Source organism: Mustelus asterias, chromosome 1 (genome assembly GCF_964213995.1).
Source record: "Mustelus asterias chromosome 1, sMusAst1.hap1.1, whole genome shotgun sequence".
Taxonomy (NCBI): Eukaryota; Metazoa; Chordata; class Chondrichthyes; order Carcharhiniformes; family Triakidae; genus Mustelus; species Mustelus asterias.
Window position 1 is genome coordinate 64,767,948 of NC_135801.1, and position 26,503 is coordinate 64,794,450.

The 26,503-nt window shown below is 43.7% G+C and overlaps 1 protein-coding gene across 2 annotated transcripts in view; it reads right to left on the reverse strand.

Moving 5' to 3' along the window:
* The window catches only part of spock3 (SPARC (osteonectin), cwcv and kazal like domains proteoglycan 3), a 578,102-nt gene that overhangs the window by 22,173 nt on the left and 529,426 nt on the right, over positions 1–26,503 (reverse strand). Inside the window, exons 8-9 of one of the 2 annotated variants that reach the window (XM_078212462.1) lie at positions 16,439–16,600; positions 4,719–4,940 (exon numbers count right to left, since the gene is read on the reverse strand). In XM_078212462.1, the coding sequence (XP_078068588.1) occupies positions 4,719–4,940; positions 16,439–16,600 (384 nt within the window). The remainder of the gene's footprint in view (positions 1–4,718; positions 4,941–16,438; positions 16,601–26,503) is intronic. The other variant, XM_078212559.1, reaches the window with a different exon arrangement.

The window sequence follows — 26,503 nt, forward strand, 5'->3', positions numbered from 1 at the left end:
CATATCTTTGGACTGTGGGAGGACACCGTAGACAAGGTCTTTTCCCCAGGGTAGGGGAGTCGAAAACTAGGGGGCATAAGTTTAAGGAGAGGAGGGAAAGATTTAAAAGGGACCTGTGGGGCAACGTTTCACAAACAGCGTGGTGTGTATTTGGAATGAGCTGCCAGAGGAGGTGGTAGAGGCAAGTAAAATGACAACATTTAAAAGATATTTGGATAGGTACATAGATAAGAGAGGTTTAGAGGAATATGGACAAAATGCAGACAAATGGGACTAATTCAGTTTTGGAAACCTGGTCGCCATGGAAGAGTTGGGCTGAAGGGCCTATTTCCGTGCTGTACATCTCTATGACTCAGAACACCAGGTGGAAACCCACGTAGACACAGGGAGAATGTGCAAACTCCACACAGACTCAAGGCTGGAATTGAATCTGGGTCCCTGCTGTTGTAAGGCAGCAGTGCTAATCACTGTGCCAACTATTTAAATAATCGTTGATATGTTGTACTTCAAGAAATAGAATGTTGAGGAGCAATTATCCTGACAGATAATATTTACCCTTGCATGTCCCAAGAAGTTGTTTTCTTTCTTTCAAATTGATTAGTTTCAAAGGTACGCTCATTTATAAAAGTCCAACATAGAACACTGTAAACATCCATTTTGACACTGACTAAAGTCCAGACTGATCAAAATGCCATAGACCATTTCCCCACATAGAATCATTTGAGCCAGTGACTTATATTATCGCCATTCTGCATTACCATGGCCTAGTGATGGGAAGTTCAATTTTAAAGACACCACTAATCAGTCACCAATTGTACTCCCATGGTACTGAATGTTCCCATTTTTAATTTAAACAAAAAAACTATCCGTGGCTGTCCAAGACAAATCTTGCTGCTCTGTTCTCTCCCGATATTTCTGTATCTTCAAGTGGAAATCTCCCAAGAGTGGCCTGGCAGCTTCGATGGTGGCGTGGGGAGAATATGGCAGGAGGCACAGAAAGCAGTTTCATGCCAACATCAATTTACAGCCAGATCTTCCTCTGGCGTCCACCATGGTGGGTGGGAAAGCCCACCAGGGGATAGCATGAGACTAATTTGTATTCTGTTAATGGGATGCAGATGAAGACACAACCACCCCCAGTTGATTCTTTGCAATGCTGGCAGGAACACACACCAGCATGAAACATATTCAGAACAATGTGTCATGCAGAAATTGGGACTCACCTGAACAATGCCCGGGGCTGCCCTGGGAATTCAGGATGGAGGTTGCCCACAACCCTGGAACACCACAACAATAGGTCAGTGGAGCATCTGCAGGTGGACCTTGTAGATTCGGTGTCTTGGAGGGAGTCTATCATCCAGCCTCAGAATGTTCCCAGAGGCCTATTTAATTTTCAGGAAATCCACATCTTTCTTTAATTGTGGGTCAATGATGTTAGGCATCAATATAGCATTCAGATAGGAGGGCAGCCTGCCCCGCCACAGAATATGACGCAAAACATCTGTATGCTTAATTAATAAAGTTGGGGCTGGAAGATTTGACTGCCGGCCTCTACAGTGGGAAAAGCTCTACGCTCCCCGCCCCCCCACAACTGGACTTAGTCCCAAAATGGGAGAATACCACCCATGGGATTTTCTGCCTCTGTCCCACCCCACAGCAATATGTCTACGACATATTGCACTGTTTACCCGTCCCATCGCAAGGGAACCCACTGGAGGGGGTCGCCTTTGACAGAAGATGCTAAAGGAGGTGATGGTCTCGTGGTATTACTGCTGGTCTATTAATCTAGAAACTCAGCTAATGTTCTGGGGACCCTGGTTCGAATCCAGTCATGGAAGATGGTGGAATTTGAATTCAATAAAAAATAAATATCTGGAATTAAGAATCGACTGATGACCATGAAATCATAGTCATAGAGGTTTACAGCATGGAAATAGGTCCTTCGGCCCAACTTGTCCATGCCGCCCAGTTTTTACAATTAAACTAGTCCCAATTGCCCGTATTTGGTCTATATTTCCCTATACCAATGTTACCCATGTAACAGTTTAAATGCTTTTTAAAAGACAAAATTGTATCTGCCTCCATTGTCAATTGTCGAAAACCTCATCTGGTTCACTAATGTCCTTTAGGGAAGAAAATCTGCTGACTTTATCTGGTCTGGCCTACATGTAACTCCAGAACCACAGCAATGTGGTTGACTCTCAACTTCCCTCTGAATTGGCCTAGCAAGCCATTCAGTTGTATCAATCCAAGAGCAAGTAGGGATGGGCAATAAATGCTGGCCAACCAGTGACTCCCATGTCCCATGAATGAACAAAACAGTTATTCTTAAATGCCTTCTGAAATGGTGGGCAGTTAGGGACGGGTAATAAATACTGGCCAGTGATGCTCATCTCCCATAAAATGAATTTTAAAATATGTAAATCCTTCTGTTCAAATGCCAGCCATAGTTCAGGGCTGTGTTTATACACCTGGCTCCTTATTGGACAGACATGAGTACCGCTAACTACAACACTGAACATATGAACCCCTCATCTAAATAATTCTGTTGAAGACTTTGTGGCCTTGGACTCTCTGATGACCAGTTCTATTTAGTATAGGACATCTAATCCTCTGGTGTCATGCCACACATCTTATTTCTCCTCTTTCAATGTCTCCAGGACAGACCTCCGCAGGATCTGAATTACTTCTTCTACATGGGGAGGAATTTAGATCTCATGAAAGCCTGATTCCCCAACCTTCTGTTTTCTTGTACTGAGAGCACTCGCCTTCTCAAAGGATAGGGCAATTGTTATTAGACAAAAAAAAATTGGAACATATACTAATGGATATGCTGATATTACAATTCCGAGAATCATTGGGATGTTTCAATGAGTAATGCATTTGCAAAAACCTATAGCTTGTGGGAATGGTGAAGGCTCACTTATAGCTTTCAGGTGCTTTGCATTATTATTCCAACTATGTGCATGCAATGGTGCCTTTATGCCCAGGGAAAAGTAGGCATGAGACCTACCTTAGGACCCTTCTGTCCGGTCAACAAATTTCTTGGAGAAGGTGGTACTAACATCCAGTACAACTGCTGTCCATTTCTTGCCGCTACCAACCAAGCTACTTGTTCCCACTTCTTTCAGGTACATTTTCCTTCCTTATTAATTCTGCCAATTCTGGCAGGAAAATTGGCAGATCTTCTTATTCCTCTCTTTTGATTGCCGCCCTTTTCCACACGTGTCGTTGACTGCTCTTGTTTTTCTGCTTTCTATTTTTTAAAGTATAGCTCCAGCCACGAATTCCTGCCTCCTTCAACATTCCAGTCCATTATCTGGACATCCACCAATCAATATGCAAATCAGCTGAAAACACATCAGCCACATTGATTTTGGCAGGAAGAATTATCTATCCACTTGAGATGAGCCAGTGCGTGTCTGTTTGCAGTTACAGTATCTCAACTATGGGGGAAAGTATTTTGACACACATATTTTTTTGAAGAGTTGCTTTATCACATGAACATCTCCTGTTAAATATTCAATTGAAATAGCCAGACTGTACATTACCTTTTTAGATTGTTTTCTAAATAATTAATCCCCCATAACCTTATTCGAGGAAACTGCTTTTATATCAAAATGAAACTGTTGGCAGAAATATTACAAAACTGTAAACTTTACTTAGTCTTACCAAAGGGTATGGGAATGAATTATGTAACTCAAAAGTTAACTGTACTCTGTAGAGAAACAAAACTGATTATTCCTTTCTAAGAAATCAATGGAAAGGAGAATTGGGTGGGATACATAATTGGCGAGCATCTTCAGCCACTCGTTTTACACTCTCACCAGCTAAAGGTTCTGCCTTTCTAGTACCAATTGGACTGTTTAATATTTCACATATGTTGTTTGTTCCCATAACAGTTCGAGTCATGCAAAATCACACTAAGCCTGCATACAAAGTACACAAGTGGTGGATGAAACAATGTCAGATGTACTGGAATCCAGTGTACTACATAATAAAATGGAGAATTATTTGAAAGCAGAAACAGAAAGTGCTATAAATATAAAAATGGTGATGCAGCTGTTTAGGAGAATAAGAGGGTAGTCAGCCAGTATTTCATATTTTAAGGAACCTTCCTCAGGGTGTAGGTAGGTAAAAATAGACCCAATCCATGTAGATGCATCTCGTGCATCCATCTATGGCAAATTTCATCTTTCGAGTTTATGTGAAAAACAAAACATTCCCCAGAGAATGCTACTAATGCAAATAGGACTATAAAATAATTGAATTTAATTTCAGTCATGCAATGTTTGCTGTTTTCAATTAATTTTAATTTTGTTGTATAATGGTAAATAGGTACTGGGATTTTAATTTCATGGATGTTTATCATTCACAATAGCAACCAATTAAAATACTGAGCATCTACATATATTCAAACTGAAGAAAGAAAATTAGATCGTAATTTAAGTATTGAAATTGAAAAATATCACTGGTATCAAGCAGATTTTATGAAATTCAGATATGAATCATAAAAATAAAGTTTCAACAGAAGTGAACATTTACATTGTGCAGTAAACTTGGAAATCAAACAATAAGAGTTAACATTGTGAGGCTCTGCCGCAGTGAAGCCTCACTAGGCAAGAATGTTATAGGTCCATATCTGCCCTGCAATCCAATTTAGCAAAGCTACACACTGGGACCAAAACCAATATATTATGAACCTTATGACCTCTCACCTTGATTTCTCTGAAAGCAATAGCACCACTCATTATTGGAAATGCGACCATCTCTGTATGTATCACATGAGTTGAAAAATGGTTTCATGCACTGGTCATGGTTATCAAAATAAATGCTTCCCAGCTCTGACTGATCAAGCAGCAGGTCATAGTTTGTGTCCAGTCTGTTGAACATCCATCCAAGTGAGTCTTTACAAATGGGCAGAATGCTGGTGTCAAATCCTAAGGAACAGCAGGGAAAAGGACAAGTGATTTTTAAAATAGAATAAAAAATATTATCAGTTAATGGTATAATATAAATTATTTACATTAGTGATAATTGTATCAAAGTTAACATTATCCAATTGATACCCACTAGTATGTTACACAGTAATAATGCAATATTAGGATTCAGCCAAGATCAAAATCCATAACTGAGTACCTAAATATGCTGTCATTTTAAACTCTTCTTTATTGCTTATTATACACATACACAAGATCAGAAACCTTGCACGAGGAAGAAAACTTAGAACTATGCCAATAAAACATAACCTCGGGTATGCCATGGCAGATGTATTGAAGTTTCTATATTACTCAAACTGAAATAACATGGATCCATGATTTGTTTTCAAAATGATGGCAAAACTAATAGTATTCACTATAGTTAATTACAAATGCAAGGTAATTTCAGACAAGGAAAGATGTGTGGTTAAACATTGAAATCCAAAAACTACTGTCTAGGTTGTGCCATTCTGCTGTAAGCTTCCTATATATTGCTTCTCATTGTCTGGCTCACCGGTGAAATGCGTTGAATGGCATTCATTTCCTACATTTGTGCAGACAATACAAACCAAGCTTCCTCCAACAAATTAAGTCATGTCCATTTTAGTCCAAGTACATTTTTAACAATTTTATGAGTTAATTAATGCCAAACAACTTTTCTGGCTTTGAAAATTACAAGTGTGGAGTCCATTCTTATTGGAATGTAAAATTTTCTTCCTCGCTCTTCTAATCCAATATTTCCTCATTCTCTCTTTCTGTACCTGATTTGAGGTTAAATTCAGACACTCTGATTTACACTTCCTTCTCAGTCCTCGTGCTGTTCATTTCAGAATCCTTCAATCTGATTGGTTAAAGATAGATACAATTGTCTCCCCACTTAGTTCCCAGATAGCCAGTTTCCTTTGCTGCGTTATCAGTTCATACTTTCAGCAACTTTCCATGCAAAAAAATTAAAAATTGAACGCTGCTAGGGCAAGTTTAATGAACAGCAAATGCCATTAGATGACTGGTGTGTAGATGTCAGTTGTGTAAATTATGCCCCATGAAACCTACCTTTCGGATTGAGTAACAATGGCCCAGAATTTTCTGGAGTCAGGCATCTTGCAAGCGTACATCATTAAATACCTGTCCTAACTTTCTGCAACAAGTTTAACATGTTTTTACAATACAAATCCAGCAATTTCTTGAAAGACACAGGCAAGTTGATAATGAGCTCTGGTTTTTGTAGGGCTGATTCTTGGCAAGGCAGTGCAAATTGTCCAGTAATTTGAGGTGATTTAGAATTTGCACTGTATCTTTTCCTTGCCACAAACTGCTGGACGATTTATGCATAGTGTGTGCATTTAACCCACCATTATTCTTTCACTATATTCTGGACCAATATATGTGTGCATCTCTGTGGAAGATCAAGGCCATATAATTCACTTTAAAAAACGTGGTCATTATATCTTAAAATCTTACAGGAATTCAACGATTAGCTACACCTGGGAGGGTTGAGACTGCTTTGTACTCACTATTGCACATTCTTATTCTTATCTGTGTCTGTTATTATCCCAGTGTGATTTAAATAGGTTCCATCAGCCTTGTGAAGCTGACCTAGATGTTGTTCATGATTTGAACAGAATCAATTTGAACTGTGATTTGTAGCCCAATGGCAATATATACCGTAAATCGCAGAGTATAAGTTGGCCTGCCATATAAGATAACTGCATTTTTCCAGACTCAAAAATCATGCATTGAATTTAACAATCCTGTTGTGGTGGAGGCTGAACCGGAAAATGCAGCAAGCTGTTCAAAAGTTCATTGACTTTGGCGGGATTGGAATATCCTGCTGGTTGGAGAGGCCATAAAATTCTGCCCCATGTTTCTGCATATACTTGGCATACATGTTGACTCTCTTTTTCAACCATGACATGTGAAACTCGCATTAATATTCAGCCTCAATCTTTTTCCATGCAAATGCATGTTTCACTCACTGGTACCTTATACTGGTAGCAAAAGCCACACAAGTTGCTACCAAATAAACCTGTTGGACTTTAACCTGGTGTTGTTAAACTTCTTACTGTGTTTACCCCAGTCCAACGCCGGCATCTCCACATCATGACCTTATACTGGGACATAAAAGATCAAGCAGGAAATATGGGATGTTGCAAAGGTCCTCAAGCGTTTAAGACATGCCCACTCTTTGCGTCAACACCAATTGACATATATACATGGCAATTTGTGTTTACTTCTCAGTGTATAAGTCAACAATCCTTTGTGGAAGGATATTCCGAGGTTTCAAAGGCCAATTTATACATCAAGATCGATAGTAACTGGGTACTTTGTACCTATCCATTTGCAAGGAAACCTGTAATCAAATACCCTCCAGCAGAATAGGTTTAAGGGGTGATTTTGTGATTGGAACTTCCTAGTGGATTTTGCAGGTAGCACCTTGGGAAGTTAGAAGCATGAAGTCTTTTCATTTTAATGGATAGAGGACTATGGGCTACGTGCTTGTGATTCATTGAGATGTGCTTACTACGAGTGCCAGTCATCACTGGGAGTCCGGGCACACAGAATGATTACTCTAGTGACATCTCAGCCTGCTCTCAGTTTATTCAAAGTCCTGTGAAGGATCAAACTGATTTCAATGCAGAATTGCCATTAAATTATGGGATACCGGTGCTGTATCGATGAAATGCCTTACAGATACGTTAAGTTGGAAAAGCAAACAGGTATCTTCAAACAAGTTGATACAGCACCACTAAATAAAGACACTTAGAAGACAACACAACTTAACAATAGCTCTCCTAGGAGGAATTGTGTGGATGATGGGGGGAGGGTATGAATAATGACCATGAGATGGAAGCCTTCCTCCCCACTGTTCCTGTGTCACTGCCCCCCCAACAAACCCACATGCCCACCATTTTGTGGACTTCACTTACCACAGGCAGGTGGAGATCTAATGGAAGTATGAATGTTATTGATGCCAATGATGTTATTGAATTCAAACAAAAGTTTAGCTTAAAACCGAGGCACGGTTGCATGGTACCAAATTCGCCTGTAATGGTACCAGGTGGCCATCTGGAAAAAGGCAGCAGAGTGGTCAGAAGAGGCCAAGGTAAGCAGATATTTTTTGAATTTGGGAGGATTCCTTTTGAGCAGGAAGAGGTCTAAGCAGAATCTTTGGGCCTTCCAATATCTAGGCTTCAATCTCCATTCCTTCACCAGTAGATCTTTGAAGCACCTCTCTCCCAACCAAACTCTAATCGCATGCTAAGGAATTTTCCCTTGGCCCCCTGTGATCTTGGTACCCTACTCAGTTCCTGGCCACTGACTTGATTTCTGCTGGGTTTGAGACACTGCAAACAAAATTAAGTAAGGCCCCGAAGTCAAAACAACTCCCATCCTTCATTCCACTCAATTTAAAGGCACCTAGAGGTAAAAGTGGGGCTTACATAAGTTAAAATCTTTCTTATCACATTGGATTTCAGCATTTTTATTTATGTTTTGGAATAATATCAATTTAATCTGTAAAATGCAGTTTTTTTATTTACCCCTATTCAAAGCTGTCTCTTCCCTCACAAATGGGGATTTCACTATGATTAGCAGGCCCGGGATGGTATTCTCCAGGCCCGCTAGCGTCTCTGTTCCCCCCCACCCCCAGTGCCAGGAGTGGTTCCCTCCAGCGGCATTCCCGACTGCTCCCCACAGGTGCCCTGACCCTGCTGGAAGGAACAGGGAACAGAGGCCATTGAGGTCCCCAGGGAGATTAAGGGTGAGGGGGTGCCCCTTGGGCAGTGCCAGCCTGGCACCCTGGCACTGCCCAAGGGGCAAACTGGGACTGCCCACTGAGCACTGGGGAGTGCCAAGGGAGTGGAGCTTATTGGGAGATGATCGGTGGGGAAGGGTATGACCCGCTGCCACTTTGCAATCGGGATTGCTGGGCGAGGGAGGGAAGAGGTGATGGGGGCTGGTCATTGGGGTAAGAGGTGGGGTGGTTGAAGTTGTCCAGGATGTAATCGGGGCTGGCAATTGGGTTGGGAGGGGGATGTTGGGACTGTCCGGGGTGGGGTAGGACATTGAGTCTGGCCCGTGGAGAGAGCCTAAAGGGAGAGCGGACTGGGAGAGGTCCCAAAAGAAGAGTCCCAAACAGGGACAGGTACAGGAAGACATCCTAGTTAAGTTAAAAATAAAGGAGCAGAAGAAGCGCCAAGTAGGAAAAGAGCTGTGGTTAGTAGGCTATAATGACCAGGGCTCAGGGGAAGGCCTGAAGATCCAAGAAGGTTGCAGAAGGTTGCTGACTCGGTGCGAATGTATCCTTTGGAGCAGTAATGTTCTGCTTGGTGTGGTCGAAGAGCTGAAGTTGTGCTTATGATTCAGTGCTTGATTGTACACTTGGGAATCCAGGGGAATGGAATCTCGGGAACTGAGTTTGAAACCCTGAGAGGCGGGTCATCATTGAGGTCATTTGAGTTGGAGCGTCTTGTGAAAAGAATTCCAAGATGAGATTTTTGAGGCAAAGACTGGAATTACTGATGAGGGAGACAGGAGGCGATTTTCCTAAAAGTGTCCAACTGGTGGGAAAACAGGTGGCTTTCCTGTTCGTTTCTTGGGTGAGCTGAGTTACAGCACTCTGTGCAATATAGAGACCATCAGGTGATTCATGCCAGTGGGGGGGCCTAAATCCACTGGAGAGGCCTTCAGCAGAGTGGTCAGGAGACCACTGGGCATGCACCGATTGCCCAGTATACTGGGAGATTGGTAGACAACCTCCTCCCGATCACTGGCCCCGACCCACCCCTCCCCAGACATCGCCGGCCCTGACCTGCGATGGCCAGCCCCACCACTAGCCCCTAATCCTCCAGTGCTAAGTCCTCCCTCCCCTCCTACCTCCCCCGCCCTGTCTGGCTCAGCCTCTGTCTGGTTCCACCTCTACGTGAAGGCCCATCTCCTCAGGTTCCACCCCCATGGCACTGCCCGGTGGGCACTGCCAGAGTGTCAGGCTGGCAGCGTCATGATGTCTGGTGGCAATGCCAGGGTGCCAAGCTGGAACTGCTCAAGTGGTATCCCCTGCCCCAAACTCACGGGGGGGCGGGGGGGGGCCTCATTGTCCTCGGTCCTACCAGTGAGGCCATCACATTAGGTTCACATTGCAGGGGAACTGCTATGATCCCCGCTGGTGCAGATCTTCACTGGTGAGGTTGGAAACCTAAGTGAGCCCGGAACATAGCATCCTGGGCATGCTAAACAGATTTAATCAGCCACTTAACATTGAATCAGCCTCGCACCGGCTGATTATGTCAACAAAAGTGGTCTGGGAAGATTGCGGCCAGCTGGACGCCGGGCATGATTCCTATTTTTGCCCTCCTGCTTACATTTCCCATCCTGCTTTGCTCGACCAGTGTAATGGGGTGGGAAAATCGTGTTTATAGAGTTTCAATGTGATTGGTTGACTCATGGTCTTTACTGATGTCCATGTGGGTTGTTGAAAAATCTGTGGTCTTTGTCTTCGTTGCACCTGAGATTTATTGTGCAGTGCGCTGTATTCAGCCACAGGTTGCCTGTTAGTTCACATGTACCTCATATTAACCCTGAATGTTACAATACAAGATTGTAAATGGTTTTATCTTTCTGACCTTGCGCAGTAAAGTTCATTTTTGTTTGTTTAAAATCTGTGGGATTCTGTGGCTTTATTCTCTTAGCAGGTGTCTTGAGTCTCAAACTTCCTCTACTTTTAATAAAATATTATTGGTCCCTAACCAGATCTTACCAATAATATGGGGGCATGTCATAACATTTGTAACAGCAGTTTAATAGCACAAGATTAAATTTAGGTCAGCGTTGTAAACACCTTAATTATAAGGTTATCATAAAACCAGAATTAAAACAAGTCTATAAACCTCACACCTTACATAGTTAATTCCTTCAGAAAAGATATATGGCAAAGGGTGGCTGTACCGAACAGAATTGAACACTTTTCCACTTGGTTTAACAGCGGACCAGATTGGAAAAAAAAATTCTCAAGAATTCCCAGCACAGTTGTAGTAGACCGTGAAGCCAACGAACATTAGAAACTACTGTCAACATATAGAAAATCACTCATTACTGCTCAAAAACTACACTATTAGTTTTAAATCAGCAATTGTGCTTCAAATCAGTCTGTCCTCTCAAACAAGCCTGAATGGGAGCTGTACTCAGGTTAGTGTGACGAGTCAGCTCTGTTCAGGGTAAGCGACCAACAGCATTAGAAATCAGGCAGATGACATCTGACGACAGAATTAGGGCTACACCATGTGGAAACGGAACACAGCATTTTATAAAAATTAAACTGCGCAGATGTCAACAGCGGTGGAGATCTGTAAATGATTCAGCAATTTTCAGTAGGTATCTAATGGGAACATTTTAAGTTTATTCTAGAATGTTAAAGGTGGTATTTCCTGATACAGGAGGTTCAAGCTGCTCTGTAAACGATGCAGTCTTTGTTTCAATCGTGCAATGGGCCAAATGCGGGCAATTGGGATTAGTTTAGGGGTTTTTAAAAAAAAGGGCGGCATGGACAAGTTGGGCTGAAGGGCCTGTTTCCATGCTGTAAACCTCTATGACTCTATGACTATGGCCTGGCTCAAGCTCTTCATATGCTATTGATTAATATGCTGCAGTTGCATAATATTGCATTCAATATCTTAATTAGTTAGAATTTAATGAAAAGCTCTGCTTTTCAGTTACTAGTTTTACTTGTGCAGTAGGGAGCCCCTATAAGGGGGCGTGGTTTCTGAGGGTCATGTGACCCATCTAGCCAATCAGGCTCAAACCCACAAATCCTGTGGCTGAGTGCGGGCTCTCCCATTCAGTCTGGAGTCTGTAGTCAAAGTAATTGGTAGCATCTTTCTCACTCTCTGTATATAGTTATTCCTGTTCATAAATAGTTCTTTAGTTACTCCACTTAGTCACCGCTCTTTCCAAAATATTGTATTTGGCGACTAGGATCAAGGGAGCACTTTTCATTTGCCATGGAGAAGGCAGAGCAGACCTCGTGTGCAAGTCATTGGAAGCACGTCTATTCAGCAGTCAGCGGGTTATCACAATGCCTCTATTCGGAAAGCTTGAGCCATTCAAACCTAACTCAGGAGGGTTAGGTTCAATACGTTGAACTGCTGTGATATGCCTTCAAAGCAAACAAAATGGGGGGGGGGGCAGGTACAGAGGGTAATTCTGTTATGCCCAAACTCATATGTTGATAAGGAGCTTGATTTCTCTGGTCACCCCTGACACTAAAACCTTTGAAGGACTCACAGAAATAGTAAAAGGGCATTAATTATCACCTGAAGTCCTCAGTGACTATGCAGAGATACAAGTTTAATTCAACAGCAAGAGGCTTGGGGAAGTTAGAAAAGCCCATCGGCTATGCTTCAAGGACCCTAACTAACGCAGTAAAGAAATACTAACAGATCGAGAAAGAGGGGTTGGCCATCATCTTTGGGATAAATAAATTCCACCAATATGTTTTTGGATAGCAATTCACCATAATTATTGATCATAAACACCTGTTAGTCTTATTTAGAGAAGGCAAAGTCAACCTTCCAATAGCATCTGCAAGGATACAGCATTGGGCTTTAGAGTTGGCCGCTTATGAATATACCTTTCAACACAGACTGGGCACACATATGTCAAATGCATACACCTTGAGCTGTCTCCATTTACCATGAAAGTATTCTGCCCCTATTAGTGCCACAAGAAATTATCCTTGCCTTGAATTTCTTTGATACACTATCTGCTTCATCACAATAGATCAAATACTGGACTCAGAAGGATCCAATATTGTTCAGAGTCAAGCATATGGTTCTCGATGGCTGGCATTACGATCGAACGTTTGAAAACTAAAACCTTTCCAAACAAGGAAGGATGAATTGAGCTGTGAAGACGATGTCCTTCTGTGGGGAGTGAGGGTCGTCATTCCAACACCTGGCAGGAAGTTATTAATGGAGGAAATACACAGCGCCGACCCAGGGATGACCAAGATGAAAATGTTGGCTCACAGCTATGTGTGGTAGCAGACATAGAAGACAGACATAGAAAGCATGATTAAACAGTGTGACGAATGCCAGATGCAATAAAGCTAGTCAGCAGCCCTGATGCACCATTGGCAATGGCCAGATCGGCCATGGGTGAGATTCCGAGTTGATTTTGTAGGCCCATTTATGGACAAAATGTTCCTACTTTCAGTGGGTGCACACTCAAAATGGCGAAACAGCTATGAAGTGAAGTCCAAAACTTCTTTTCTACTATTGCAAAAGGAAAGGCAAACCTTTGCTACTCAGGGTTTGCTGGAGGTGTTTTTAGATAATGGGACAGCATTTACCAGCGAGGAGTTCCAGCATTTCATGTCTTCAAAAGGCATTAAGCATATATGTATTGCACCTGACCACCCCTCCACAAATGAGTTGGTGGAGAGGGCTGTCCAAATTCTTAAAGCAGCCATGAAAAAGCAACCACCAGCATTCCTACAGTCCAAATTAGTGGATTTTAAAAAATAACCTATAGAACACCCTTCATGACCACAGGAATAAGTCCTGCCCAGTTGTTGATTGATAGGTGTGTTCGAATCAGGTTGGACCTGGTGTTTCCAAATTTGGCAGGAAGAGTGGAGGCAAAGCAGAGTGTGCAAAAGAAATATCATCATTCAACAAAGCCTGCTTTCAAAGTGGATGATGTAGTATATGCTAAAAGTTTTGGGATTAGTCAGAGTTGAGTCACAAGTGTGTCGTGATCAGGATGGGCCTGGTATCATATGAAGTAGTAGTTCAAAGTAAAGTATTGAAGAAGCCTCTAGATGACTTGAGAAGAAGGGAGTTGCATTGGGGCAGTCTGCTCCAAACATGCTCACCAATTGTTGTGGTTGAAAGCAGTATGGAAACAAGTTAGCCCGAGGAAGGGTCGGATAGTGTGCTAATGAACTCATTTATGTTGTTATATTGTGAATAGTTTAACTTTTGTTAAATCCTATTTTCTATTCTTTTCAGCTCTTTGAAGGGTCATCCAGACGTGAAAGGTTAGCTTTGTTCTCACTCCACAGATGCTGTCAGATCTGCTGGATTTACGAGCATTTTCTGTTTCTAACTTTTGTTGGTATGTGTTAATAAGGGACTTAAAGGGGGAGAGATGTAGTAGTGAGCCCCTTTAAGGGGTGAGGTTTTGGATGGTCATGTGACCTGCTCAGCCAATTGGGCTGAAGCGCATGGATTCTCCCAGCAGTCTGCAGTCGAAGTAATCGGCAGCATCTTTCTCACTCTCTTTATATAATTTTTCCCATTAATAAATAGTTCTTTAGTTACTCCACGTGATGGTTGCCTCTCTTTCCATGATATTACAGCTTGTTAACCATCGTATAGCATAATTTGTGAGAACAATATATTCTGATTCCCAGAACTGTTTTGTAACAATTGGGTGAACTTTTTTAACAAAGTATGACTGGCCAGAATATATGCCTTTGCTTAACCATGCAGAAGAGACATTAGCTGCAATATTTAATTGGTCCGTTTAAACTGTAACGGAATATGCAGACATTTGGATTCCACCAGCAGTAGAAAAGGGCCAGAAAATGTGGACCATGAACATCAATTGCAAGCAGTTGGCAATTACAGACCTAATGCACACAATCACAGAGTGATAGAGGTGGGTTTGCATCTCTCATCTATACACAGCTGAGTCGCAGGGTGGAATTTCATCATTCTTGTGCAGAGTAGCGCAGTGGGTGGGAAAAACGGGGAGGAAGGCACCTGCCCCAGGGACAGCTTGCTCCACAGTATTTTTAATGAAACAAAAGACAAGGGAGAGGTGCCACAACACTATGACCCCTGAATGAGCCCACCCACCAGCAACTTAGGTTCACAAAAGATCGAGGCGCTGTTGTTAAAGGTGCCCTGAATTAATAAAACAAAAATAGACGCCCTCCCTGGACGGAACCACCACCCACCCATCAAAGCATGGAACCCACCTCTCCCCCCTGCCAGGGGAAGCCCCCAACCACAGAACACACATGCCCCCATTGAAAGCCTCAACCGCGGAACTTTCCCCATGGACTCAGAAGCACCACTCCTTCCACGGAACTTATACCCACACAACAGTGTCAAGATGCAGTGCCAGGGTACTGCCTGGGCATCAACCCCTCCCCCCACCCACCCACTGCCCCCTGGGGGCTGTACTCACCTGTTCAATTCTAGCTGGTTTTGTTCACCAGGTGCACGTCATGGGGACCTGTTGTGATTCCCACCAACATGAATGGACAATTTAACGTGGGGGGATTATCAGGCGAAAAGGCCTGATAATATTTAAATATATTCAAACTGGGAGCCTGATTTTCAATGTTGGATATCCATTACGTCATTGATCAGGGGTGGGCACAATCGTAATGAGAAATCCCGTCAGCGTAAAATGTATTTTGGTACTCCCACAGGATTGTCCGTACCCACTGCTGATCCCATCCCCTGAAAACGGGAGTGGAAAATCTCAGATGTTTTGCTATAACGGATTAGTGAGTGAAGTTCAGATAAAATCAGACAAGGTTCTCTTGCAAGTATCTATATCCACCCACCTAATCTTCTTATATCTGGTCCATTAACCCAGTTGCATTTATTTTTCCCTCTCATCCCGCAGCAGCAAAGGAATCAGCAGGTCAATGGAGTATTTGATTTTTCGTATGAATCCTTTCACTAACCCTATATTTGTTCAAATATCTTCTAAAGATATTAATCAATTCAGCTTCGATTGCTTTCATCATGAACTTATATTTTTCATAAAAGTTTTTTCTAATCTCCTCATTAAAGTTTCAATCTTTTAATCAAATTTCCTTCAGTTCTGGATGAGTAGCCTAAGTTCAATATCCTCCTTATATGTGACTGAGTGACAGTAAAGGAATGACGATATAGTTCCAAAATCAGGATGGTAAGTGACTTGGAGGCAAATTCCAACACATTTGCTTTCTCTTCGAGCTGGTAGAGATTATGGGTTTGAAAAATGCTGTTGAAGGAGTCTTGACGCGTTGCTTCACTGCGTATTAGAGACAGAGTCCACTTATGCAGTGCTTTATTTTGGTAGAGACTTACTAGAAAGAAACATGAGTAGCACCCAACCCGCTCATGTACTTTGCTACACATGCTAATGCTGGAGGGAATGTCCTCACAATGTCCACTAATCTCAATGAACAGGTAACAATTGGAATATCTCTTACCCCTTCTGCTATTGTTGTCTATAAATAGCAAGTTGAAGTAGTCCCTGATTGTTTGGTTCCAGCTATTCAGAAGACTTACTGATGCCACCTGTACAGCATATGCAAAAGCAACAGACTACTCAACATGATTCATGTATTCTAACATTACTGTCAGAAAGTAAATATTTACTATCAGTAGCAGTAACACGTCAGGGGTATATAACACGCAACTCAGCCTCGCACTTCCAAAACACTTATCAAACCCCACCTCCAACATCAGTGCCCTGTGCTTTACTGCGTGCTTCCTTATCCACATCACTGTACAAATGTTGCAAAGTGTCTGTATCTGTCCTGATGCTTGCTTCAAGTTGGCGCCCTGGTAACTGATGCCCTTCAGGTACATGGTGCTGACCAGTTGGTTCTCCTTGCTCTGTGAAGACAGCAAATGGAATATTTTGAGTACATATTCACATACATCAATTATTGCATTAATGCAGTATATGCAAGCACACTGTCAACTTGATCAGGCACAATGCCTAAGACAGTCTGTCCTCCTCTTATTTCCACAATCCCCAATCCTATAGAGTTAACTTTCTCCCATTGTGAGCTCTGAGGAACTCGAACAGAGAGTCCCGACAGGGACAGCCCGGGAAATTACCGACCGGTGAGTCTAACCTCAGTGGTTGGTAAGTTGATGGAGAGGATCCTGAGAGACAGGATTTATGATCATCTAGAGAAGTTTAGTATGATCAAAAGTAGTCAGCACGGCTTTGTCAAGGGCAGGTCGTGCCTTACGAGCCTGGTTGAGTTCTTTGAAAATGTGACCAAACACATTGATGAAGGAAGAGCGGTGGATGTGGTCTATATGGACTTCAGCAAGGCGTTCGATAAGGTCCCCCATGCAAGACTTCTTGAGAAAGTGAGAGGGCATGGGATCCAAGGGGCTGTTGCCTTGTGGATCCAGAACTGGCTTGCCTGCAGAAGGCAGAGAGTGGCTGTGGAGGGGTCTTTCTCTGCATGGAGGTCAGTGACCAGTGGAGTGCCCCAGGGATCTGTTCTGGGACCCTTGCTGTTTGTCATTTTCATAAATGACCTGGATGAGGAAGTGGAGGGATGGGTTGGTAAGTTTGCTGACGACACCAAGGTAGGTGGTGTTGTGGATAGTTTGGAGGGATGTCAGAAGTTGCAGCGAGACATAGATAGAATGCAAGACTGGGCGGAGAAGTGGCAGATGGACTTCAACCCGGATAAGTGTGTAGTGATCCATTTTGGCAGATCCAATGGGATGAAGCAGCAGTATAATATGAAGGGTACCATTCTTAGCAGTGTAGAGGATCAGAAGGACCTTGGGGTCCGGGTCCATAGGACTCTTAAATCGGCCTCGCGGGTGGAGGATGCGGTCAAGAAGGCGTACGGCGTACTAGCCTTCATTAATCGAGGGATTGAGTTTAGGAGTCGGGAGATAATGCTGCAGCTTTATAGGACCCTGGTTAGACCCCACTTGGAGTACTGCGCGCAGTTCTGGTCACCTCATTACAGGAAAGATGTTGAAGCCATTGAAAGGGTGCAGAGGAGATTTACAAGGATGTTGCCTGGATTGGGGGGCATGCCTTATGAGGATAGGTTGAGGGAGCTTGGTCTCTTCTCCCTGGAGAGACGAAGGATGAGAGGTGACCTGATAGAGGTTTACAAGATGTTGAGAGGTCTGGATAGGGTAGACTCTCAGAGGCTATTTCCAAGGGCTGAAATGGTTGCTACGAGAGGACACAGGTTTAAGGTGCTGGGGGGTAGGTACAGAGGAGATGTCAGGGGTAAGTTTTTCACTCAGAGGGTGGTGGGTGAGTGGAATCGGCTGACGTCGGTGGTGGTGGAGGCAAACTCGTTGGGGTCTTTTATGAGACTTCTGGATGAGTACATGGGATTTAATGGGATTGAGGGCTATAGATAGGCCTAGAGGTAGGGATATGATCAGCGCAACTTGTGGGCCGAAGGGCCTGTTTGTGCTGTGGCTTTCTATGTTCTATGTTCTATGACACTGGTCTGAATACATTAAGAGAGGTCACAGATACTGGAAAGTGGACATTTCAAAGCATATACAGAAGGCTGGCCATTGTTACTTTTTTAACTGAGGAAGCTAATAGGATTAGAGGACACTAACGGGCGGCATTTTCTGAGAGTTCATAGCATGGAAAGTAGCTCACACACACTGACTAACCAATTGAAAAAATATGCCCACAAATGCTTTGTCCATGATTTTCTTTTTCCCTACGAGGAGAAAAACTGAACAATGCATCCACAATTTTCTAATAGGTTGCTAAATAGGTTTCTAATGGTTAGGAAGGCCTAACCAGCGGTGTGGATTCTTGGCCCCTCACGCTATCATCCAACCATAGAAACTTATGACTGGAAAGGGAGGAATGTAACAAATAAAGATAATGAACATGCACCACATTCTCTTATAAAGTGGGTACTGAGAGAATGTTTCTTGTGGGGAATAGCAAGAGGCTATCAATATAAGATAGTCACCAAGAAATTTAATAGAGAATTCAGACGAAACTTCTCCTAAAGCCTATGGAACTCTCCACTAAAAGGAGTTAGTGAAGCAAATATAATGGGCGCGATCTTCCCAGCTTGCCGCATCCATTGATCAGCGTGACAAGCCAGGAAGACAGCGCGAGGGGCCAAAAATCCAATTTGTGCTTCCCGGCCCCGTTTTACTGGCAAGAGTGGCTTCATTCTCAGAAAGGGCACGAAGCTTATTAGCACCAGAGAGTCTGGATCTCCATATCATCGAGTATGGCATGGCTGCTTCCCCTTCCAGGCGCTTCCTACCATGCCAGCGAGAACGCACACCAGAGCAAATAGCTATTGGACTCCAAGAGTGGAGACCAGGCACCATAGAATCATAGAATCCCTCCAGTGCAGAAGGAGGCCATTCGGCCCAGTGAGTCTGCACAGACCACAATCCCACCCAGGCCCTACCCCCACATATTTACCCGCTAATCCCTCTAACCTACGCAGTTTCTAGGATTCTAAGGGGCAATTTTTAACCTGGCCAGTCAACCTAACCCGCACATCTTTGGATGGCCATGTCGAGGGGGATCGGAGGCCACTGAAGCCCTCAGGTGGTCGGGGCATGGCCTGACACACTGGCACTCTGAACACGGAGGGGGGGGGGGGTGACGTCTCATCCCCTGGGGGGGGGGGGGGGGTGGAGGGGAGGGAGTGTGGCGTATCGTCTCCTGGGGAGGGGAGGGGGCGGGGGGTGGGAGGGGGCGGGGGGCTGGGAGGGGGTGTGACGTCTCATCCCCTCGGGGGGGGGGGGGGGGGGCGGGGGGAGGGGTGAGACGTATCATCCTCTTGGGGGGGGGGGGGAAGGTGAGGGGGTGTGATGTATCATCCCCTGGTCGGTGGGGTTCCGCTGCTTGTCTGCGGCCGATCCCTCCTGTCACCATCACTGGTTCACTACCAGCCACAGATTACTCTTCCCTGCAGGTGCGAGAGAGCGGGAGAGATGGCTGTGGCTGGTAGTGTACCAGTGATGGTGCCAGGAGGGATCGGCCGCGGACAGGCAGCGGAACCCCCCCCCCCCCGACCAGAGGAGGAGATGGTCCCCCCCTCTCCTCCCCCAGGAGATGATACGTCACACCCCCTCTCCCCCCCCCCCCCCCCCCCCCCCCCAGGGGATGATACGTCACACCCCCCTCTCCTCCCCCCGCCCCCCAGGAGATGAGACCTCACATCCCCTCTCCATCCCCCAGGGGATGATACGACACAGCCCTCTCCTTCCCCCTCCCACCCCAACCAGGGGATGATTGGTCACACCCCTCTCCTCCCACATCCCCCCCCCGACCAGAGGATGAACGTCAGAGAGCCGCTCTCTCCGCTTCTGCTTTTTCTTTCACGCCCGGGTGCGCTGTCAGATTTTTTTTGAACTGCGCATGCACAGTTCAGAGCTCCGATCGGTCCGCCAGCACTAAGCCCCGCCCACAGCGCGGATCGGGCCGGAGCCGGCAAAACGCGTATGGGCGCGCTGGAAAGACGGATCTATTTGATGCCCAGATCCGGCACTTAGACTCAAAATGGTAAAATTCCCCCCTATATTTCAATTTAATGGGAAATTAGACAAGCACCTGAGGGAGAGGGAATAGATGGTTCTGATAGTCGATGTAGATGAGAAAAGATGAAAGGATGCTTGAGTGGAACAAAAATACTGGCATGGACTGATTGAGTTGCATGGCCTGTTTCTATGCTGTATATCCTTTGTAATCCTTTGTAAACATTGTTTTTTCACTTCTGATGTATTTTGTGTCCTTCATTCACTTACTTTTTAAAATTTACCTTACCTTCTTGTTTTCCACCTTGAACCTTGTATGCTGGTTCAAGATTCAATCAGCCTGAATCAGGACACATCCACATGACTTGGCACGCATCAGAATGGCTCTTCAAATAGTGCACATTTCAAGTGATACCTAATTTGCTAGGATATTGATAACTATACATCAACCAAACTATTAAATGGTTCAATATCATTTTTTAAGTAATTTTCTCTGATACTTTAACCAGGTTACTCATGCCCTGAAGACAGGTTTTAATAAAACTGCATCAGGTTAACTCCTTAAATAATTCAAGGAATATCAAGTGATGATAAAAGAACATGTATTACATTTGATTATGTTGCCTCTATGCTCTAGTTCAGGGCAGATTTTTGTATTTCTGATTATACAAGTGATTTTTTAGCAGAAATCTGAACTATAAACTAACCTTTGTTGTGCCAATTGCACCAAATCAGAAGCTCTACCCTTTGCAGTTCATGATGTAATTTTCATCGAGATCTTCCCCAGATTTTGAATTTACCTCACTTAATGGAAGGAAATAAAATGACATTTATACAGACACTTGCCTGTCCGCAGGACATTCAAAAATGCTACACAACAGCCAGTGAATTACTTTTGAAATGCAGTCAGTTGTTATTTGGCAAATATTCACACAGCAAGTTCCCACTAACAACTGTGGGATGCTCACTGAAATATGCTACATGTAGTAGCCGAGCTGCAGCCTTAAAGCAGGGTGAGGATGGCATCGGCAGTGGCCATGAAGTTGACAGTGACCATGTCTCCGCTTCCTTCCTGGCTGGAGACTCTAATATTTACAATAGCTCTCAATTTGCTGTTCTCTGTTGAGTAAGGGACATCACTGCAGCTCTGTACACAAAAAGTGCTGAATATATTTTGTTTGTTTTTGCCAGTGAGAAGCATTTGGAGAAAGCATGCAGGTTCATCCTGATTGCAATGCTGCTTTGTGGGTGCAGCGTTTGAATTCTGAGATCTCAGAGATTCTCAGAGAACCATGCCTGCTATCCTTGCAGCAGTCACAATGCCTTCATTTTGCAGCAGTCTACTGCTCCATTTGCATTTCAGCCACTATGCCAAATGGCTACTGAGTGACAAGTGCTATCCACAATCCACACATAATCTATGCAAAGATGGTCAGGATGCAAAAAGCAAAAGCCATGCTGCCACACACTGAGCAGACCTGCTCTGGAAGAGTCCTGAAGTATTCACCAGGGTGTTTGTCATGAGTCATCATGCTGTATTGCATCCTGTACAACCGCATGACTGCACAGTCTTTTCACCGGGTATAAGGCAAGCAGTTGAGCAAGAGAACGACGACGGAGGAGGCAAACAACACATTCCTTTTCTGGTCTAGCTTGTCAATGATCTGCTCATCTGACTGGGATTGGTGACTGTAACCCCAATTCCGCATTCACCAACAATGCCACATATTCCAATTCCCCTGTTACTGAGCAAAACAATGGTCGCTTGGCTACAATTTTGAAATAAAATCTACAACAAAACAAACATTTCAAACCTACATTCCAGAAAAAGGTCAATTAATTGTGCATTCTCTTTTGTTTCTCTTTTCATATCCTCGTATTCCTACAATACGCTACCCAGTGGGCGCAGCAGAGTCGGTGGAATGTTGCTGATATTCAGTGGGGGAGATGGCAGATGTCTTTCCAGGACAACCTCAATCTGCTCTGGTCCTTAGCACCCGGTTTCAGGCTGCACCAGTGGTAGCAGTCTGAGCTAGCTGGTTGACAAGCAACAGCAGGAGTGGTGGGATGATAAAGGCTGTCATCTTGAGGGGGAACAATAATCTTATGCTCCACTAAGTCACTCCCAATGGGGCTGTACCTTGCAATCCTAGAAATATGCTTAAGTGCAAGTTGCTGAGTTGACGTGAGAGCCTGTAAGCTCTTGTGAGCATTAAAATTGACAGCAATGATGGCAGAGGTCTTCCACTGCAGCAGCCAGATGTTGGGTGTCTTCAGCTTATGTTGAGACAGAAGCTGAGAAATCAGCCATTTAATATTGCTCCATGATTGGGTTCAAATGTAAGCAAATGGAGCTGGCCACCACCTCCACACTGGAAAGGATGGGCTTCAGGCCCTGTACAAAGCCCCTAGCGAGTTAGGGCTGGCCTCCATGCTCCTTGACAGTGAGCACAGGCTTGCCAATGCATCAATAATTTCACCGTTCATGCCCATCAACCTTTTGTTGAAGGTCTTCTCATTAAAGTCTTCATTTAAGTCTTCCACAACAGAACTCATATACATCCTCCCTCTCTGGTAAGTTGGTATCTGTATCAAACTTATTCCCTGCCCTAGCAGAAGCCCTCAGGTGTCAGTTGTCCCACCATGTGCAAGTCCACATCTTAACCTATCCTCTATAAGTGTCAATATGTGAACCAGTGGCTGCGAGTGTGAGAGTGAGTGAGGCTGATTTTGCCTCATTAGTGTCTTGTTGCTCTGTCACCTCCTGTTTTTCCATCATTGCCTGGTCAGGTTGGAGTTCTTGGATATCAGAAAGGAGAATGGCACAAGGGTAGGGTTGTGATGAGAGGATTGGGGTAGAAAGAGGACAAACATACACTTAAACAGTTGTAAATTAGAAGAGATTCTGCGATGAGAGGTGAGTAGATTGTGAGGAGGAGGAGGATTAGGCATGAGCATAATGATATTTCAACGATTTCAGCTCTCACAGACTGGAATCTAGTGCGACAACTGCAGAGAGCTCGCTAGATGAACCTGAAACTGAACAAGAAAAGCTTGCAGCTGAAGTTAACTGAAGTCAAGTACATAGGTCATGTACTTACAACGAGAGGACTTCGTCCTGATCTTGATAAAGTGTGGGCTGTAGTAGACATGCAGTAACTAACAGATGTGAATGCAGCACAACGATACGCTGGATTTGTGAACTATTTAGATAAGTTCTTCCCCAATGTGTTGTCAAAGTGAGAATCTCTATGCAAGCTCACTGTAAAGGCTGCACAGTGGCATTGGGGCACAAAACAAGAAGCAGTTTTCAAATAGCATCAACCTAACTTGTCATGGCAATACTAGTGTTGAGATATTATTGTGTCAACAATTAAGTCACCCTACTGTGTGATGCCACTGAAAATGGACCAGGAGCAGCCCACCTGCAATGAAAATAACCAGTTGAAAACTGAACAACGTTATACACGATTGAGAAAGAGTATCTTTGCTTTTGAGCATTTCAGCAGTAACTGTTTGTGTGAGAGAGAAAGTGAAGGCAGGGCTTGATCACAAAAAACTTCAAAGCATATTTTTCAAACTACTTCTATTTGCTCCAAAGAGTTTGCACAGAATGTTACTTTATTTGCACAGATATCTCTTGGAAATGAAGTACAAGCAGGGGAACATACGACCATAGGACTTAGGAGCAGGAGGAGTAGGTCATTTGTTTCTTTGAGCCCATTCTAGCATTCAATATAATGATGACTGATTTGGGTGTGGTCTCAGTTGTGGTCTCAACTCTGCTTTCCTATCAGCCCCACATAACTGTTGACTCCCATGTCTATCAAAAATCTGTCAAGGTCTGTCTCGGCAATGGCCCAGCTTACAGCTCTTTATGGGGAAGAGAATTCCACAAACTAACGACTGTATTTGAGAAAAACTTCTCCTCATCTCCATCTTAAAAGTGAGACCTCTTATTCTTAAACTGTGTTTCCTAGTTCTCACTGGCCCCCAAGTGGAAGCATCCTCAGGATCTTATATGTTTCAATAAGACCACCTCTGATTCGTCTAAAGGCCAGTGGGTATAGGCCCAATCTGTTCAACCTTTCTTTATAAGATAAGCTCTTCATCCAAGGAAGTAAATTACCTGCTGTTGAGAGCTGACCTCCTTCTGCAAGAAGTTGATGATCTGTGAAATCTTTTAGGTTCAACCACAAGCAATTGCACACTATGTCTGGAAATCATCAACCCAGCAGAAACAACCTCATGAAGCTACAACACAGGACTATTTACATGTCAAACATCAGAATGAGCATACAATGACAGTGTTACGATACCAGATGATGTTACTGCTGGACAAGTCAAATTCCAGTGTGGAACCTGGTTGATCCTAACATTAATATTCTGTTAGGAAACGTTTCTTAAACTAGAAAAGATTAACTAATGTTACACTACTCCTTTGTCCATCTCTACCTTTACAGATTTGTAAGGATAACACAAGTTGCAAAATCTACCTTATACGCTAATGTTCATACTAAGTATGCAATTCATGTCAATCAACAGACAACCTATGGTCAGATGCACCACACTCTGAAACCAAGTGAAAGATGCCACCCAAAACAGACGCTATGGATCTCTTATCAACTCTCCCTAGACACTCGTCACACTGTGAACCAATCATTTTAAACTCTGTTTTACACATGAAGATTTATAATCTGCACTTTCATAAAATCCACTTCCTCTCAAATGATGCTTTCACTTGGACATCTCCAACCAGGATCCACTTCCAAGGTTTTGAACTCTCCTTCCAATGTTGCCCTCCCCTGGATCCCTACGGACACTCATCTTCACCCTCCACACACACTCTCAGGTATTTGGCTGTGTCAAGCAGGATACTACCGCTCCAAAAGCCCGTAGTAAAGAATCACCAACCTTTAGCCGTCTCTTTGGAGCTTCTGGCTTCCCGCAGGCCCACTTTGCCTTGATTCTATTGCCTGCAGCCTTTTCTCTTTAATTCAGATCATTTTTCTCTGCTCCTTACTTGAGCTTCACTGAAGAGGATCTGTTCCTTGTCATTTGATATAGCTGTCTTCTTGGGACTGTTTCCTGTTCCACTCCCTGGTTTTGGGGACTTTCTTCTTCTGAGGAATCTGCTCTGTGCAGTTCCCTCTCCTGGGTCCAGTTTGCCCTGGTATCTTCATCCAACTGAACTAAATGTTTTCTGTGTCTCCCCCTGTCTCTTTCGGTCTCCTGTTGTTAGACAACAGCACAGTTTTTTTTTCTATTTTGTTTTAGCTTCCCTAAACCACTTTGAGAGTCTTAAAACCTCATTAAAAATGCAGATATACAAAAAGCCTTCATACTTGCCAACACCATCTCTCACAGAGAAAAGCTCTAAATAAAACCAGCAACCTAAACCACCAAGAAGAACAAGAGCAGCAGAAACATAGGAGTTCTACCACCATGTCACACACCATCCTGACTTGGAATTAAATTGCCGTTCCTTCACCAACACTGGATTAAGTCCTGTAACTCCCTAACAGCACTGTGGATAGGAATATACCACTTGGGCTGCAGTAGTTCAAGAAGGCAACTCACCACTGCCTTCTCACGGGCAATTATGGATGGGCAATAAATGCTGGCCTAGCCTGCAATGCCCACATCCCATGAAAAAAAGAAAAATACAACAAATGCAGACTTTCACCTTTATCAGCTTTATATGTAACAGAGGCACATTTTAAAAAATCGTTGCACACCCCTTTCACTGTTTGGTAGGTTTCACCTTTTGCACATTTAAATCTGATCCAGAAATAGTTCTGCAGTGCAATGTTTGGAGCTTTATCTTTGTCCTGCTGCTTGAGGAGTGCTGATAAATCATGCAATACCTCTTGCTTGTATTCATCTCTGCCCTTCCCTGTTTCTTATCCATTTTTAAAGAGTTGACAAAGTCCCTAAATGAATGCCCATCATGCAGGTCATCTCCCTTGTTCAAGAAAGGTGTCTGAAAGTCCAGCAATGGAGAGGCCAAAGTCCTAAACAAATGTCTTCAAATGGCTGCTCCCCTCCACATTAGAAAAAATCACCCAAAAATTCCAAGGGTCCAGCAGTTCACAAAAACTAGCACGACAAAAAACAATCATTATATTCATCAGCGATAGATATGAAAACAAGGAATACATTCAAACTTTCTTGGGCTGGTGGTGGTGAATTTCCTTCCATTAGATACCCGAACCAATTATTTTTTCCACAAAGAAAAATTAGACCCGATATGAAACAGATCGCTGAGAATTATGA